This window comes from Indicator indicator, chromosome 18 (genome assembly GCF_027791375.1).
Source record: "Indicator indicator isolate 239-I01 chromosome 18, UM_Iind_1.1, whole genome shotgun sequence".
Classification (NCBI taxonomy): Eukaryota; Metazoa; Chordata; class Aves; order Piciformes; family Indicatoridae; genus Indicator; species Indicator indicator.
The window spans coordinates 4,789,800-4,808,065 of record NC_072027.1 but is presented as its reverse complement, the minus strand read 5'-3'; the positions used below and the strand labels follow the sequence as shown (position 1 = coordinate 4,808,065).

The window sequence follows — 18,266 nt, the reverse complement described above, 5'->3', positions numbered from 1 at the left end:
TGAGGTCCCAGCCTGCCTGCCAAAGACATCTCTCCTGCCCTGTCCTGCCTGCTGGGGTGGTGCTGGCAAGAGAGCACCACACATTTTGCTTAACCTTAGCCAGAGCAATTTGGTGTGCAAGGGTCTGTGTTTATACCACATGGTTTCCTATTTTTCTTCTTGAGTTGGAGGTTTTTCTTGAGTGGAAGAGTCTGGTTTGGGCTGTCTCTGCTGCAGAGGGGACCAGGGTAACTGGGATGCCCTAACTGCCTGGCTCTGCTCCCTTGAACAGATGAGTTTGCAGCTGTTTCCCTCTCCCAGCAGAGTCAATTGATGAGTCTGGCTCCAAATTCATTTAGCAAACTTAGTATTTGGAGAGTCAGTCAGACCCAGCCCAGCATTCAGAACACAGCCAAGGCAGGTCAGAAGGTGAGTGAGACCCATCCCAAGGCAGGGGATTCCCTGTGTGAAGGGTGAAAGATGCTTTGTTGTTCTGAGGATGCAAGAAATAGATCCCTTGGGTGATTTCTCAGTGAAACACCGAGGGTCCCAGAGGGAGATTTAATTTCTCTCTTGACTAATGAACAATGAAAGACTCCATGTCTGGTGTCACACACACACAGTCCTTCTGGGACCTGCTTGTATCAGGTAGAGCCTCTTGGTGCAGTTCCCTCATGGCTTTCTGGTGAAAAGAGGCTGATCTGATAGTACAGTGCAGGTGTATCCCTTGGTATGGGGCTCAAGGGGCCCTTTGTCCCAGCAAGAGGAGGGTCTCCAGGCACTTGTCACAAATGTTATGAACAGAAGCAAGCAGGATCCAACCCCTCTATGCTTTGGCACCTGAGGAGCGTAGAAACCCCCTCCCTGTGCGAGTTCCAGAGCTTCCTGCCCCTCTGAAGAGAGATGCATCTCCTTCCTGGGACGGCAGTGAGTGATGGAGCCCGCGCTTTGAGGCCAGCACCGAAAAACCACCTCTGCTCCCAGGCAGAGCCAGCGTGGAGCCCTGCAACCTCCACACCAGCCCATGCCGGGGATCGCAGCCCGGTCTGCGGGCACTGCCCTCGTCTCCCCGCTCTCTGCTCCGCAGCCGAATTAAGGAGGAGCAGCAGCAGCTCGGGAGCGGCGAGGGGGTGGCGGGGGAAGGTGTGTGTGGGGGATGCTCTTCGTGACTCACTGCCCCACTCCCGCTCCGGGGGAGGGTTTGCTGGTTTGGAGGTGAATGCTGGAAAGCAGCTCCCTCCTCCCTCCCTCCCTTCTTCTCCCCACCTTCAAGCCAAAAAAAAAGAAAAAAAAAAAAAGAAAGAAAAAGAAAAAAAGCCCTGACAGCTTGATTTAGGGCTGGATAATGAGGCAATTGTGAGGAGGATGGGTACAGCAGGAGCCCGTGCTTGCCAAATCGTTCGGCTTAATTGATCAAATATTTTTATGCATCGTTTATTCCTTTAAGGCCACCGCAAGCCTCTTCTCCTGCTGTACTGAAATGAAAAGAGCAGTGCTGGAGATCACCCAGGCTGAACCCCGGGGTGACAGGGAGGGGTGGGTGGCTGGCTGCAGAAGACCTCCTCAGCCACCCAGTGCCTGGCTGCCTGCACTGTCCCTGCTGATTGTGGCAAGCGGAGGGTGGGCAAGCGGATGTGGCCTCTCCGGGGCTTCCCAGCAGCAGGCAGCAGCAGGATTGCAGGCAGTGTCAGTCCAGCTGGGCTCGTCCTGAAGGCCTGGCCGGAGCATGAGTTCAGACGTGACTGCCACCCAGGCTGTGACTGTCCTTCCCTGGTGCTGACTGTGTCCCCCAACACCACGGCAGTGTGCCACGCAAGGGCTGTCCCCACCACTAGTGGTGTGAACGGAAGCAGCCAGCGAGCTAAGACAGACACAGAGGTGATTGCTAGGAAATGCTTCCCCCATGCAATTAAGTCGCTGTAGTCACTAAATCCCTCAGTCAGAGCTGGATCTCTTAATCTGCAAAGAAAGAAGGACAAACCAAGTCCATTCCTTGTGGGTTTTTATCTTCTGCTCTCCTGGCACAGGATGCCCACCCCCTAGGGTGGGGAATTGCTTTTGGTGTGGGCAGGACAAAGGGCACATGGCTCTCAATCCGTTCTTCTCCCATGGACGTCACTGCTTCCAGGTGCTGACTTCAGCCCCCTGAGCCTTCCGTGTCCCCTACAATCCCTTCTTGCTTGGGTTCAGGCTGGCTGGCATCGTGCTGGGGTCCCGATGTGCACCCAGACTTTAACACATTGTATTGGACACCATGGAGAAAAGCCACTGCTGAAGGGGCTGTAGGACCCCAGGCGAGTTGTGGAGAGAGGCTGCAGGTGATGGGTGGAGGAAGGGCCATTGCTTAGGGCAAGCAGGAGCAGCCCTGTCCCTGTCCCTCCTGCCTGCAGCACAGTCCCCGGGGCACAGCTCGGTGCCTGCGAGCGCCCTGCTGTTTGCTCCATGCTCAAAACAAGAGCTGCCTCTAGTGGTACCGGAGACACCTCGGGGCTTGCGCGGGGCTCCAGGCGAGACGTTCCTTCCCAAACCTGTTTTTGGGACTGCTGCCTGGCTGTCATGTGTCCCTGCCACCCAACAACCGTCTGGGGCTGCACAAGAGAGACCCCACAGCTTCTCATCCCATTCATCACAAGCATTCCCTTTCTGTGTTCACATCGCTCTGGTCCCCAGCAGGGTACTGCCCCTCCTGCCAGTGTCACTGTCAGCCCCGATCCTGGCTCTGCTCCCATCTGCATGTTGTCCCCACTTGGATTCAGCTCGGTGTATAAAAACCTTGACCCAGGCTCCCTTTCAGCTAAACAAACCGAAAGCCTTGGGCTGCTCAGATGAGAGCAGGAGCAAATTTATGCCCAGCACTTTGCTGCATCGCTTCAAGGACAGTTTGATGGGAAGCAAAGTGAGTAGAGATCAGCAGGGATGGCTGGCACATAACACACGTGGACCAGATGTGTGCTTCTTTCCAGAGATGGCTTCACTGGTGCACAGAGAAACTCCAGGAATCAAAGAGAATTGGTCTGCCCCTTTGGCCCCATAGCTGGGACATCCTTGGGGTCATGCTCCACCCTCCACTGTCCCCTACACACCCTGACTGTGTCCTGCCCTGCCTCTAAGGTCACCTTTCTAGGTTGTGGGATGCTGGAACATGTTTTGACTGAGAGCTGAGAGGCAGATGATTGGTACAACATATCCCAAGATGCCATTTCAGACCCTCTCAACAGCCAGATTCTGTTTTCTCTTATTTAACCTCCTCCATGACAAGTCTTCACCATCTGTCCTCTTACTTATCCTAGAGAATTAGCAGACAGAAGACCACACAATCCTTTTGGAGCTCCCCAGCTCAGCTGGCCAAGGCCAGGTGAGATCCACTATCATTCATAGGAAGCAGAGGTCTCTTCCAGATGGAACTGGTTCTCTCTACTGTCACATTTATTCAGAGCTAGTAGAGTGACAGAAGATTTCCTTGATCTCAGCATCACCAGGGATGCTCCTTTATGCTCTTGTGCTTCAGGGATGAGCAACTAGACCATGAAGCTTCAGAAGGCGGCTGGAAATCCTGCAGATGTCTGAAATGAAATGCAGGGAAGATGACAATCAGATGGAGGTGAGTTAACAGCTGGAGTTAACAGCTGGAGTTGAGACTCCTAGCCCAAACTCAGAGGAGAAATAAGACTAGCCAGTGCCCCTTGCTGCCACTCAAGGAGGACACTGTGGTTGAGGCATGTCAGGAAGAACTGCCATTCTTTATGGCCACTAATGGTATTTGCAGCTCTGCATTTAAGGATGATGATAAAGGTAATCAAACTGTCAGGAACAGACAGATGGGGAGCTCAGTGGAGCCAGTGAGGGATTCTCTGCCTTTAGTTAGAAGCTGGGATTTGTATTTCATTCTCACCCACGGACTCGCAGGGCAGCGGTGCTGTACAAAAGCACTGTGGGGAGGAGTACAACAGACACTGAATTTATCTGCACTTGAGCTTCTAGACCTGTTTATGCTTTCTTTAGACATCACTGTGAAATATTGCAGGGGTTATAAACTTTTCTCAGAAGATATTTTGATGAGTAGAATTCCTTGATGAGATAACAACCAGTAGCTTAACTTCCTGCAGCTGGATGTGTCTTGACAACCAGTGAACCCCTCTCTTTCCCCTCCTTCCTCTTCCACACAAGGCTCTGAAAAGGTCCTGACAGCAGGCCCTGCAGTCCTTTTGAACTGTCTGAGCTATGAAGCACATGGATCTTGCAGAAGCAGAGGCTGCAAGAGCATCAGCAGGGATGAGCAAGGGCTCCCCAGCTGCACAGCAAGGTCCATACCTCAGATCTCTGATGGCTGTGGCTCCCTAGCTGTACATGGGAGACCACTCTTGCTGTTCTCCAAGCTCTTGCTTTGACATGATTCTGATGTCCCTTCCTTTCTTCTGTCTTCAGATGTCTCTTTTCTCATCTTACCTGTGTATAGTGTCAAGTCAACAGCAGGGACAGCCAGCAGCCTTGTTTTCTTTGTAACTCAGTCATCCCACATGGTGCTGTGTCTGTGCTGATATCGTATCCATGCAACCTGTGTTTCAAGGACTGTGTTTGCTTTATTTCTGTGGATTAAAAAAAAAAAAAAACAACAACAACAAAACCCAAACAGTAAGAAAACAGCCTCAGTAAGAAGAGTTCTAGCAGTTAATTAGTTCCAGCACTGAAAGGGCTGCTGCCCAGCAGCTAAGAATCATCATGTTTGAATGGTGAATTAAGTCAGCCAAGCAATAAATATGAGCAACAAATAGTCCTTTTAGCTCAGAGGAGTTCTCTTTCCTCAAAAACACTGATAAATGGCTTTTCCCAAGAGCCCACAAGGTCATCAAATTAATAAAGCATTTCAAGTAATGTCTGGAAGTGAAGTGACACCCTGCTGCAAGAGATTTGCTGTTAAAGCCAGCTTTCTATAACACAGTGTGATGCATATAGGATTTCCAAGGCAAACCCATCCTCTAATTTAGGACAGTTGTCCAAACTCCTTCATGTTTGTTCTGGTCCACTGTCCTCCTCCCTAGACATCATTTAGGAGAGTTAAGCTTGAAAAAAATGCACAGATGAAAAAAAAAAAAAAAAGACAGAAAAATGAAAACTTGGGATTCTCACAAGATACTCAGAACACTTACTACAAAGGAAAAGGTACCAAGGAGGAAAAGGAAATGAAATGCTGAAAAGCCCTTGAGATAATGGTGGGACGTGTTCATATTCTTTGCAGTGCCTTCTTTCCATCCCCTACTACATATATGTATGAAGCTGTCTCAGGAATGCTGCACCCAAAATATTGGATTTACTCATTTGACATGAGCAGGGGTAGGGACTGTTGGCTGCCAGCACTAACATCAGGGACATTCACATGGCCCAGCACAGTTAGACAGCAGGAGGGTCCAAAGTCCAAGAAGCAACACTCAGACATCCAGGCATTAAATAGACAAAAGGAGGTCAATTTCCAGTTAAATTCTGCAGGTTTAGCCTGAACACAGAATGACCTCTTGAAGGCAGGGCAGGCACACAGTGCCAAGCATTGCCCTGCTTTATGTTGCCCTCTGATTTCTTTCCTGCCTGTTTGGGGTGACCCTGATTTGAGATGTAGGAGCAGCAGGCATGGATAGGACGAGATGGGTGATGAATTGAGATGCTTGGGGGCAGATATTAGGGAAATCTCTCCAGTGATCAGGATAGTTTAGTACAGGAACAGGTTGCCTGGGAGATGCAACATCTTTGCCAGTGGCTGTTTCTAAGACAGGATGGACATCTATGACTGAGAATATGTCCTGGGTGGCCTCTATGCTCTCTTTTAACCCAGGGCTGTTCTCAGTGCCTTGGTTTTTAGAGGAAGAGAAAATAGCACGGGACACAATTTTCACTTTCAGCTCTTGCAGATGGACCACAAGAGGCCTTGTACCAGGGGCAGAGAGAAGGAAAGGCAAGGGCAACTCCAGTGAGCTATCTCCAACTACTTTACTAGAAGTTTATGTGATGGCAGCCTCTCCTTTAAACTTAAAGCTGAAGGAATACATCCCCACTTCCCACTGAAATGGCTTTCTGCAAGCTTGTATTACCCTTGGAATGACTACCTATGAAATATATATTTAATAATACAGTAACAGAAAGAGGCACTCACGAGGACAAACACACAAAAGCACTTGCAATTGCCTCTGCAATATTGCATCCACTGGGTACCCTTCTTCATGAAATCCCAGCCCTTTGATTTGATTTACTTGGAGTCCAAACCTCTTGAGACAGTCTCCAGCATGCGTACACAGCCCAGAGCTCTGCCCTCTGAGTGCCATCACGAGGCAGTGCTCCTAATCACAGCAGTGCTGCCTTGGGCACACGTCTGCGCCGGGGTCCGCTCAATTCCGGGGGGATGTGTTCATCACTCTTCCAGCCTCTCACACAGCCACCCAGCAGCACACACACCATGACTCCAGCCTCTTAGCAGACTCATTGACATGCAGCAGAAGCCCTGGGTACCATATGGAAGGTGGTGGCAGATGGATGGACATATGCATAATCTGTGTGCATCTCTGCTGATGTCAGCGTCCCAGCGCAGCCATTGACACTCAAGTACATGGTTTGCATTTGGGGAGCCAGAGAGTTTTTCTCCCATAAAATAAATAAAATACGTTCTGGGCATCTTGGGACGAAGCCATTCTAATCCTTTTATTCTTTCCAAAGGAAAATGATTCCATATTCAGGGCACTGTGCAAACAATTAATTAGCCTAATGAAAATGAAAGGCCTAATTGCTTGGTATTATTATGATCATTGGCAGCCAGGCGTGACCAAAGAATAGGCAGTGTCTTACCAGGGACAGAGCACAACTTTCCAGCTTTTGGGGGCTTTTTTGGTATTTGGACAACTAGCAAAACAATTTATTTTTATGTTTTTGGAGCGATGGTGTAATTCTCCTTTCCACATGCAAAAAAAGCTGGCAGAGTTGGAGAGCTGCTATACAATAAAAAAGAATGAAGGGGAGAGAGACCCAGCTGGTATGAAATGACCTGGCTGAATGGACGTCGATAAAGCTGTAACTTGTCTGAGGTGAATGACATGGGGATGTCTCCACTGTGTGTCTCTGGCAGGAGACTTCACTCATGAGAGTGCTGCAACACCAAGAAAAGCTGCATTTTTTTAAAGGAGCACACCTAAAATGGAAGTGCAATCATCCTTAATGCAGCTCCCTTTTCAATGATCTGTTGTTATCCAGCTGGAAAAGTGCTTCAGACTCATGCAGATGAATTTGTTTGCTGTGGATAGGATCAGGAAGAGCCAAGTTACAGGAGTTCTGAGAAATGGAACCGTTATCATTTGTGCACATGGAGATAGAAAGCAGATGCTGAGTGAACACTGACCTAACCTTAGGAGCATGGGTCCTGTAATTCTTCCTTTAAGCAGCTGATTCTCACAGGAAAATCCCCAAGATTCAGCTTTAACTCTGTTACCTGCCTTGTGCAGAGAGTAGCAGCCAGAGACTATCCTCTGGACACAACGTAGATGAAATCTGCTCTCACTTGCACTGCCTCACTCTTCTAGAAGGCTTCTCAGCAGGCTGGATTTTTGGTGTTTGAGGTGGGAGGAACTGCAGTTTGAACTTAACCAGAGGCACTTTTACTTGGTGCTCCAGGCTGACATGCAGAGCTGCAGGACATGCCCATATAGAGGACACCCATTTTCCACATAGAAATAAAGTTTCCTGGTGAAATCAGTGGGGATAGGTTAAGTTTCTCACTTAACGGTTTGGGATCATCCCCTGACAGTTTAATACTCTGAATTGATTGCAAAGGGATCAGGAACCCAAACCTGGTCACCAAAATGAGGTGGAACATCTCCCTCCCTCCTATTCTCGGCTAGCAAAGAGCAGGGGTAAAGTAAGACCTGCATCTCCTCCAGCTCTAGAGGTGCAGAGTGAGAGCAGCCCACATGTTTCCCTTGGCACAGAAGTGGGAACGGATTTATGCCACCTCAGCAACTCACTAGAAAAACTCTAACACGGCTTTGGTCCTTGAAAGCTTTAGATACTCCAGGTCTGTGCTATGCTGTCTTTTGGGAGGTAAATTGTGTCCAAACGTATTTGGTTTAGAGGAGGATTAAAAAACAAAAGAGGTGATTACAATGTAAAATAGCACAACCCTGTGTGCTACTTGTGTGTGGCTGAAGGTCACTGCACTTCATCATCACCCTTTTAGCTTGCAGAAGTGAAATTAGGGGAGAATGCATGGGCCTTCCTGAAGGTATTTCAGGTCTGTTGCCATTCTTTCTGCAGCTGGTAACAATTACTACAGATGCTGCTGGGAACAGTCCATCAGCTGACTGAATATCCCAGCAACCTTCCTCAGGCTGGCTATTAAATAGCATTCTGCTATTTAACCTGGGATGGACAGGCACTCATCATGAAAAAGACAACCCTAACAAGACAGGGCTTTGGAGTTTCATTTATTTTGCAAACCTACCAGTTAATTTTATGAAAGTATGAAATCCTAGGTGGTTACATTAAACAGTTACACTACAATGCAAGTAATATAAATAATCTCTACAAAGTTAATTTTAGGTACTCTTGGATAACAAGGAGATTTACCATTATATAAAAATAAAAAAGTCACCAAAAAAAAAAAAGAGGAAAAACAGCCTTGTGATTGTCAAAGAATTTAAAGCAAGGAAACCACTGTAGACTCTCCTTGTCCTACAAAAAGTTAAGAGAGAACCACTGTTTACATCATCTTTCAATGTTAATGCTCAAATGGACCCATCAAACAAATTCAAGTGCACACATCTACTCAGGATAAATGAGAACAGTTCACAAGTTGTTTGGAAACCAGTGTCAGGTTTCATTCTCTGGAAATCACATTTACAGTGCAACATCACCATCAGCTTTGCTTTCAGATGCATAAAAATCCTGTACTGTCATTTGTAAAATACACTAGAGCTTTAAATCCGCTCTAATTGAATTCAGTGAGAGCAGGATCAGTTTCTACATTTAATAAGTACTCCTGATTCAGTGAAATCCTCACAGAACAGCTTCCTTCCCAGGAATGAAATTAATTTAGTGAATAGAAGACGGTAATAATTCAGCAAAAATGCTTAACTTTACTATTCAGCAATAAACTGCACTTCTGAGGACTTTTATGCATGATCACACTTTCCTCTCCACCAGCAACAGGACACACAAAGACACCAAGTAACTGTGCTTAGTAAGAACTTGGAGCTATGTAAATAAAGTATAAAAATAAAACCAAAACAGATTGAATTAATCTAGAAACTGCTCTCCTGGCACCCATCTGACACACCTCTAGTGTCATCCTGCTGCCTGGGAGCTGCCATTTCTGATGAGATATTTGTCAGTCGTGATGGCATAACAGCTTCTTAGGAAGCAATTAAATGGAGCTTTGATTTTGTAGCTGCATCTCTACCCTGTGCATGTAGTTTGAAGCAAAATGTCCAAGATTCTACTGCCACATATAATGCAATGGTTTTACAGAGGCAAGGAGAGCTGTACATAGGGAAAAAAGGCAGGTGCAGGTACAACCCTGAGGGCCTGTGGCACAAAGGAGATTAACACAGCTCATTCTCTCTTGTAGCTTTCAACTAGGACACCCAAAATGGTGCAATCCCTCAAATCTCCACTCATGAATGTGCAACAAATTTGCAGACCTCGTTATAGTATAGAAGTGAAGCCAGCAGTATCTCAGCAGGGCTTACTTATTCACAAGAATATCCTTTAACACTGACCACCTCAAAAAAAACTAAAGAAGCCAGACAGGTTACACAAAACTAGAAAAACTTTTCTCATGGAAAGTGCCATCAAATTATGAAAGCAAAAAAGAAGCTGAGGACTGTAAATATTTTAAGTGTCTAGAGAAGGCTTTAATCCCCTGAAACAGACATAGTTTGCTACAGTCTGGCAATGGTACCAAGCTGGTGGGAACACCACTACAACCAAGGCTAGCAATTTTCTCCCTTCCTGACAAACACCACTCTTACCTTACACTGCATTTACTGGTGGCTGACTGCAGAACTTTCCCCAGAAAGTAGTTTAAAATGGTAATAAATGCTTCAGTTCCCCATTCTCTGATCTGATCTGTATAATTTGCTCAGGTCTTCAGTTACGAGTATGCACTACAGCAGACAGCCCCACCCTGTTATTACCACTGTGCCTGCTTGTTTTCCATCTCTGCTCATGGAAACGTAATGTCAAATCCTCTTAAGAAGCCTGAGCAACAGTCCAGAATCACTTGTTCAACTGACATTTCTGTAATAATAAGGAAAGGAAAAAGAGTTGTGGGAAATTAAATGGTGCTCCTGTTGCCAAGTAGTTAAAATTATATGGCAATATGCTTCCAGTAGTTGTAAGAAATTAATTTGTGGAGTGCTTACAAGCCTTACATCTACTAAATCTCAACAGGATATAAAATGCTATTTAAGTGATACAACTTACAAAGGAGAAAAAAAAAAATCAGCACCAAAGAGTGAAGGAAGGAACTACATTCTTGTCTGCACTCTGACTCCTGGAGGTGTTATCTTAACAGCTCAGGAAGCTGAGAGTGAGATCCTTGGTGAAGAACTTGGAGTGTAAAGTATGTCAGCACTTGCACTGCTCCCTTCTGCCACCCTTCTTCAGCAGAAGAGGCAGGGCATGTTCAGTGAGTTATTCCACTCCCAAACAGCTCAGCCAACCCCTCTGCTACCCACTGTCTTCACCACTTTCTGCAAGCACTGGCCAGAGCAAAGAATGCCACTGCTTTTCACCTCCCTATTGTAACTGCTCAGAAAGAGGTGCCCGAGACACCTGATCTGTAGATGAATTAATCTCTAAATGATGCCACGACATAGTACTGTCACTCTTTTCTCACAACATGTCAAATACAATAGAAAACTTTGGATTTTCTAGAGGCAGTGAAATCGGCAAAGTCAAGGAAAGAGTGCCAGCAGTGCCTGCTACTGCTCCATTCTGTCAAGCAGAGCCAGGGTAAGGCGCTTTGGCAATCAGCACCGAGTTTAGGCAACCAGCTCTGTAACAATTTGCTCTCCACACACTGGAACGCACAGGAGTTGTCTGCAGATACATGGAAAACTGAGCCCCCCTGGTTGTTCTCAAGCTGCTTTGAAACTACTCTCTCCCCAAGTACAGTACATTTTGATAGCAACTTAGAAGCACACGACAGGAAACAGATTTGCTCAGGCTCACCATGGTTCTGATGGGCTACACACACCAAGAGGCAACTCAAAAAGAGCACACAACTCAATTTGTCAGGACAACAACACTGATCAAAGGAACTCCAGCTCCATTTTGTGAGGGAAGAAAACAGTTCACAAAGGAAAAGATCTTATTGCAAGTTGTACTGCTCGGCTTGGCCACCTCTAATATAGATGAAAAGTACCAGAAGTTACCAAGGAGTCAAGGACAAAGAATTCCTGTTTTGTAACTATTTTAAGTATAGAAAGATAGTTTTAAAAAGAAAAGCAACTGCACAGAATTCCAAATGGCTTTAACAGACTTGAAACCATTAGATGAACACTGACAGAAGATACAGATTTCAGTAGCAGTTCTGGCACCTTGCGATTTGCAAAGCACTTGTGCAGATGGGACTGAGGCAGGTGGGTTGCAGACCCCCCTTCTGGCAGCATCCTGGGGTTGTCTGTGCTTCCTTCACAACAGCGCCGGGCTCAGCAGGTGCCTTCCTCCGAAGGTGCAAACTGGCAGCTGTCGTGAGAAGCAGAATCAATGCTCTGCACTTCTGACTGCGGGTGGATGGACACCTGGACAGCTATCTCCTGGCCCTGCTCATTCATGGAGCCATCGTCTGAATCGCCGGCTGGCGAGTCGCTGCGCTTCAGCTCTGGGTTGCTGGGGTATAGTGCGGGCTGGGCGCCGCAGGCTTGGCTCTGCTTTCCCTCCTCACCTGCTTCATCAGGATCCTCAACTCGCACCGCCTCAAAGATCTCCTCCATGAAGGCCCGGCAGTTAAGGATCAGGGGTGGAAGGGGAATGCTTCTGGCGAGCTCCTCAATGTAGCGAGCAAACTCCATGGTCTTAAACTGAGTGACTTTGGCCAGCTCCAGCGTTTTGGCAGAGGTGATGATAGGGATACGCTTGGCTATCTCAAAAGCCTTCTGAAGCTTCTCAGCCCCTTCCGTCCTGAAGAACTCATTGATAGCCTTCTCTGTCTTGCGCAGGTGACTGCTCATCATGCACAGCCGGGTTATGTTTAAAATGAGGGTGATGGCAAAGGCAACGAGGCACACAATCATGTAGTAGATACTCATGTCTCCTGAGGTGAAGATGACCCTCAGGGTGACCGTGTAGTACGTGGTGTCATTATGGTTAACACCTGCACACGTGTATCGCCCCCGGTCAGCAAAGCTGACCCTTGTGATGTTGAGGGAATTATCAGCAATCCTCCATCGGCCACCTAGAGATTTAAAAGAAAGAAACTAAGCTCAGGAAACAAAAAAAATCACTAGAGAAGCAGACATGTACTCTTTGCTCCATCAACAGGAGACACAGCTTGGAAGTCATTAGTCCGTTTCTAGCATAATCCAAATGGTAGAGCAAGGACTGAAATTCCCTTTTCATGCTTGTGATACAGAAAGTTATAAACCAGTTACCAGTCCTACTGTTTAATAGTAAATTGCTCTGCATGCTTACTACTTTCTCTTCTCTGCACATTCTTGGGTGCTTTTGGACTGCTAGCTCTTTCTCACAGGGATCCTCATTCTTAACTAGTGCTCTCTACCCGCTGTGCAGCACTATTTTTTCAAGGACCACCCTCTATAAAGTCTAATTTTCAGAGGTAAAAGTCAAGTGACCCATGGAAAAGATCAGAGTCTGTAAATGGCTCCGCTGGCAAAAGAAGCCAGAATTTCCTTGAGACAGAGTTTTCTGCTGAGCGTGCAGTGCTGATATACAAAACCCATGTAAAAAGAAATCAATAAAAGCCTCCAGCTTTATACAGCATTTCCTCTGCGTTTACAATTTAAGGGGAAAACTGTTTTCATAACTCATTCTTTTAATGAGTCTACTTTGAACTAATCTCCAGATGGCATTTTAACTACAAAGGGGTTACAGAACACTTAAGGCAGAAAGATGGCCTCCCAGAAAATCCTATCAATTAGCTCAGTGACCTTCATTAATACTAATAGAGAAAACGAAATGTATCTCTAAAAGACTTTAGTTTTTGGAAATTAAAAACTACAGGGACATAACTACAAGAGCCAGTGGTTAGGAAAATATATCCTCCCTCTGTACAAAAGGGTTAAATGGAAAGTATTTCACTGCTGGCCATTACAAATTGTGTTAGCTTCCACAGCCTCACTGGTGCATAAACCAGAAAATAAATGTAATATGTTACCCCATGCTTTTAAAAAAAAAAAAAATCTTGTAACAAAATGAAATCGCTGACTGCCAGCTGGAAAAGGTCAGAAGTTGTTGAGAATTGTATTTAATTCATATAAATATAAACCAGAGCAATAATAAATGAGAACATCAGTAAGCATCTGGTAGGATGCAGATTAATTTCTTCCATATTGAACAGTGTGATGCCTCTGGAACAAAATGATTCTGTGGGACACCACAGCAGGATGGATGGGCTAAGATAGAACAACTCAGGTATAATTCACATGCCAGAGGGCAAAGGGCTTTGTCTTGCTCTCTTCTTATCTCCCAACTGTAAAAACAGGTGGATAGGAAGAAAAAATGGTAGTAAAGTCCCAGAGGTTTTCACAGCCTGTGGAAAAGGGAAATATTGAGGCATAGAAAAGAGCAGAAAGGCTCACCTTCCTCCTTCTGTTCAAGCAGGTGTCCTCTGGAGTTATACCAAAGAATATATTCATACTGGCTGTTGTTCAGTTTACATTCCAGTAAAATACTGGTGCCCTCTTTGGCAATGATATCATGGTGTGCTGGAGAACTCACTAAAGCTTGAGACACTGTATGAAGTGACGTATTGAAAGTCCCAAGAGAAACTGTCCTGTTAAAAGCTACATTTTCCAGTATAAATCCAATGGAAAGATCAGCAGTAACAGTCAAAATTAACAGGCAATAGCTGAGCTTCATGGAAAGGTAGAGAAAACTCTTTTTTCATTTAATTTGGAGAAGTGAGGTCATACGAAATTAAACTGTCTGTATCACTCTGAAATAGGAGAAAGCTCTTGGTTTGTTCAGTGATAGAAAACGTCTTGGATCCAAATGCACTTTCAAGATCATCAATACTGGAAGTGGAAACTGGAAATTCAACTGAGAAAAAAAAAAAAGAAACAGAAAAAGAATTAAGTTTATTAATGATAGCAAGCTTACAGCGTATTCAGATTTCATTTCCAGTAAACAGATTTCAATTAGCATAACATAAACTGTCAGCCAAGAGGTTCCAAATCAGAGCTTTGCTCAGAACACCGTAATGAAACCAGGGTAAGAAGGCATTAGCACAACCTTCAGACTTCTAAATGTTCATCTTCCCATCCAAATGAATAAGGCCCAGGAACAATAACCATTAAGGGGAAAAAGGTTTTAAAAAAAAGAACAAAGTGTTCAGACTACTTGAAACACAGAATTATCTCCAGGGTCAGAAACAGTGCTTTTGTAAGACAGGAAGAAAAGAAAGAGGATATAATTCCTGCCTCCCTCCCTACAATAGCAAAGCACTTTTAAGCCCTGGTTTTCTAAAGCCAATCTTTCATTTAGCACCTAGAGAAAATCCAAAGAACAAACACAGCTCATTTTTAGTGTTTCTACAACTACTTACTTGATTTTAGAGACAGAATCCGTGTTAGATAGCTAAATACCACATAAAATGCTTACAAATTCTCCTGTTAAGAGAACTCTCTTGGCAGTTACCTACAGCCACAGTGAGGAAGTCCCTTTCTGAATATCAGGACACTGGTGTCTAAACATACTTTTTTTTTTTTCAATCTCTTGTGGCTGCTGCGTTTTCTAACTCCTTTTCCTGTTTTGCAATAAGCCCCTGCTGAAAATCTTTGCGACTTTATGTTGCTACACCTCAGCAGTCATATCTTGTTTATCGCCTTCTCTACCCGAATGCTGCCACATATTTCACAGACATTTTAAAAAATTGTTTTGTCTACAGAGAGATTTCACACTCTGAAAATGAATGTGCACAAAAGGTATTTGAAGACATTAGGAAACAGCTTTTAATTTTATGTTCTTTGCACACAAGGATTTTCCTGGTTTAAAAGCTAGAATAAAACCAACTTGTAGCAAAATGAGATGACACCAACAGGAAAAAATCTGTAATCAATTTTCCTGGAAGCCTGATTCAAGACAATTTCTAATCCAATATGCATTCCCTGAAGTTATGATTCCATCTAAACTGCTCCAGAGCCCTAAAATAACAAAGTAAGGAAGCCACAAGCCAAATGTTATCTTAAAGAATATCTCACTTCATCCTATTGACTGTGTGACTTGAAATTTATCACCTTTTCTTCTACCAACAACAAAAGCCAGTCGACTTGAATTTCATAAATACTGCAAAACAAAGGAATACATTTTCATAATAAACAGTGCAGACACTTAATATCCTTCCAGGACCAGTAGTTAATAATGTCTAAAGCAGACAGAAATCCTATCAGTGATGAAAAATAATGCAATTTGAATAAATACAGGTGATTTGCCTAATTGTCTTTTCAAGCAGAGAAAAATGAAGTACATTCGAGAACGGGAAAATTTGCTGATAACACACTACCCACACTAGGAATTTTTTTCAGTTAAAGCTAATTTGTTGAAGATCAAACCACATATCTGATGAGACGTGTTGTCTGACCCATTTCTGTGGCACCTACTGCTGAAACCAGTTTAGCAAAGAAGGCAACGGCAGCTGTGTACAACTTTCCTTCAATTTTAGCTAAACAACTCATCCACTGAATCCTGCAAAAGAAACTGGAAAACAGGCACTCCACTTGCTTCTCTGTAAACAACAATCCCTTCCTTCATCTGTCTTTTTTTTTTTTTTTTAATTGGTCCCACTCTGCTTTTCATCACGCCTCTTGTCCATTCATTTAAGACGAGACCAGCATTGAGAACTCAATTTACCGTTGTGCTACTTCCCACAGCTAAACAGGTAAAAACAGAACCAAGGCCTCTTTTGTTCCTGTTTTCCACCAGTTACAGTTTAGGGAAACTGTTACTGTGTCCTGCTCAGTAGAGAGGAGCATCCCAGCCACATCAATTACACAGATCTGAAAAAAAACAAAACCAAAAATCCAGTAATAAGGTTTCTGTTGAAGGAATGTTTTGAACCTTCCTATTTTAGACCCCTAGTATTTTCAGTGTTTCAGAGCCTTCAGAAGGCTGCTGAAAACTGACCTGCTTATTTTGATGACCTTGTGCAGATTTCTTAAAGACAGGCTGCAGATTTTTAGCAGTTTGTGGACCACTGGCATTTGGATTACAGGAGATGCTGTTTGAGTCTGTCACAGCTTGGGCTAGCAAGTGCAGTGCTGTGGTGGCAGATCTTTTGCATCCATTACTTCACCACCCAGCTGCCTTCAATTAAAAATGCCACTGCCCCTGATGGCTTTTGCATGCATAGGGACTTGACTTCACTGTGCTTGATGCAATTACAATTGATGACAGCTCTGCAGTGAAGACAAACCTACATCTTCAGTTCAGAATCACATGCACAGAATAACTTACAGCCTTCTATAACAATAACTTCTTAACTAACAAAGTTTTAGATTTATTAGAGAATAATCCCAGCACTTCCTGTACTCTGCCCTGTGTTACTGTCATTTTAAATTATTAAATTGTTAGATTTCCAAGTGTCTGTGGCACTCCTCCTAAAATGACAATAGGAACCTCAGTCAATTACTGAACACAAGAAATACTCAGCACCATCTTCCCCTTGTAAGACAATTATCTTCAGTAATTGCATATGCTCTCCACTATATTTGCACTGAGCTTGCATAATGTACCAAGCACTGGTGATGGGTCATTGAATTTTACTATTAAACTCTTCGAGGTCTGATTTACTAGAAATTGTTTGTCACATTTGGCTTTTGGAAAAGCCATTCTTGCTAAGCAGACAATGATCTCTCACTGCCGAGTGCTGGGAAAAAAGAAAACGATTTGCAAAATCTATATTCTTCAACGACCACACTTATGCAAAACAGCTGCTAGAGCTGGTAAAGGATCCAAAAAAGGATAAAGTGTGAACGGTGCCAACATCACAATTCTTCAAGAAAGCATTAAGCCCAAGCCAGATAAAGTGTGCAGAACAGAATCTGGCTGTTTTACAACTGAACCTGAAGTCGGGCTCAACATATTTAACCTTTATTAAATAAACCCTAAGCTGTAACAACAAATAGCAGTGGAAAGATAAAAATCTCTGATGCATACACTTGTATGAATCATCCTTGGCTCTTATCCTGAAAGAGTGCATCTGTGTTTTACTTATGAGCACTGTAAGTAGTCCCACTGAGGTCAATGGAAGTACTGATAGTACTTAAAATTACACACATTTATAAGGCACTGTGAAACTTGGGCCCAAGAGGTTGAAAGTTATATGGCTTTACATTCACTGTTCATACATCATTACATACCTGGGGGAATGTTAAGCAATAAACCAAGACATGCCTGACAGACCACAGACTGCTCTGACTGCCACTTCTGGCACACGATGGGGAAACGTATTTCAGCATTTAAGACAAGCTAATTGGTATGCACACTAAAGAGATCTACATGGGTCACTTTTGCACAGAGCACACCTTTCTACTCTCAATGTAATATCTGGCAGATATCAGGCTGCTGTGATTACCCTGTGAGGCCCCTCTGACCCTCTTTCAAACCTGCCACATAGCAGAGCCCTGCAGACCTTAGCTCCTGGGAAATTTGTGAAAATAGACCGTGTGGCCTTGAGGAGAGCCACTACTGGTGCAGCAGAAGCCACAGAGAGGGTTCACCTGCTGCCAGGACCAACGAAGGCTCTGTGAGGGAGTGGCTGCGCTCATCCCAACAACCAAATTAAGGAGCAAAGCTACAGAAGAGCTGAGCAGACCTCACCCATGTGTAGCTGCTTCACAGGACATAGTGTTTTGCCATGTACACAGCCCCTTGGCTGCCTGATACATGTCACAGGGTAACTCATGAAGGACATAGATTTGGCTGCAGACAAGAAAAAGCTTTTTTCCCCTCTGTCAGCCTGATCTCACATGCAACCATATTTGCCCACAGGAAAGTCCCAATCAAACTCCTTGAGGCAGTGGGAGACATGATGTAAATCCATGCTAACCTAAAGCTAACCTTAAGAACCTAGAATC

At 44.6% G+C, this 18,266-nt stretch overlaps 1 protein-coding gene across 1 annotated transcript; it reads right to left on the bottom strand.

Annotated features, from left to right (window-relative positions):
• Positions 1 to 11,499: 11,499 nt before the first annotated feature.
• Positions 11,500 to 14,113, bottom strand: MFAP3 (microfibril associated protein 3). The gene is made up of 2 exons (XM_054388931.1): positions 13,773 to 14,113; positions 11,500 to 12,409 (listed from the first exon to the last, which is right to left on the bottom strand). Exons 1-2 carry the CDS (start codon positions 14,050 to 14,052, stop codon positions 11,664 to 11,666), a joined length of 1,026 nt encoding a protein of 341 aa, XP_054244906.1. The 5' UTR covers positions 14,053 to 14,113; the 3' UTR covers positions 11,500 to 11,663.
• Between the last annotated feature and the right edge of the window lie 4,153 nt (positions 14,114 to 18,266).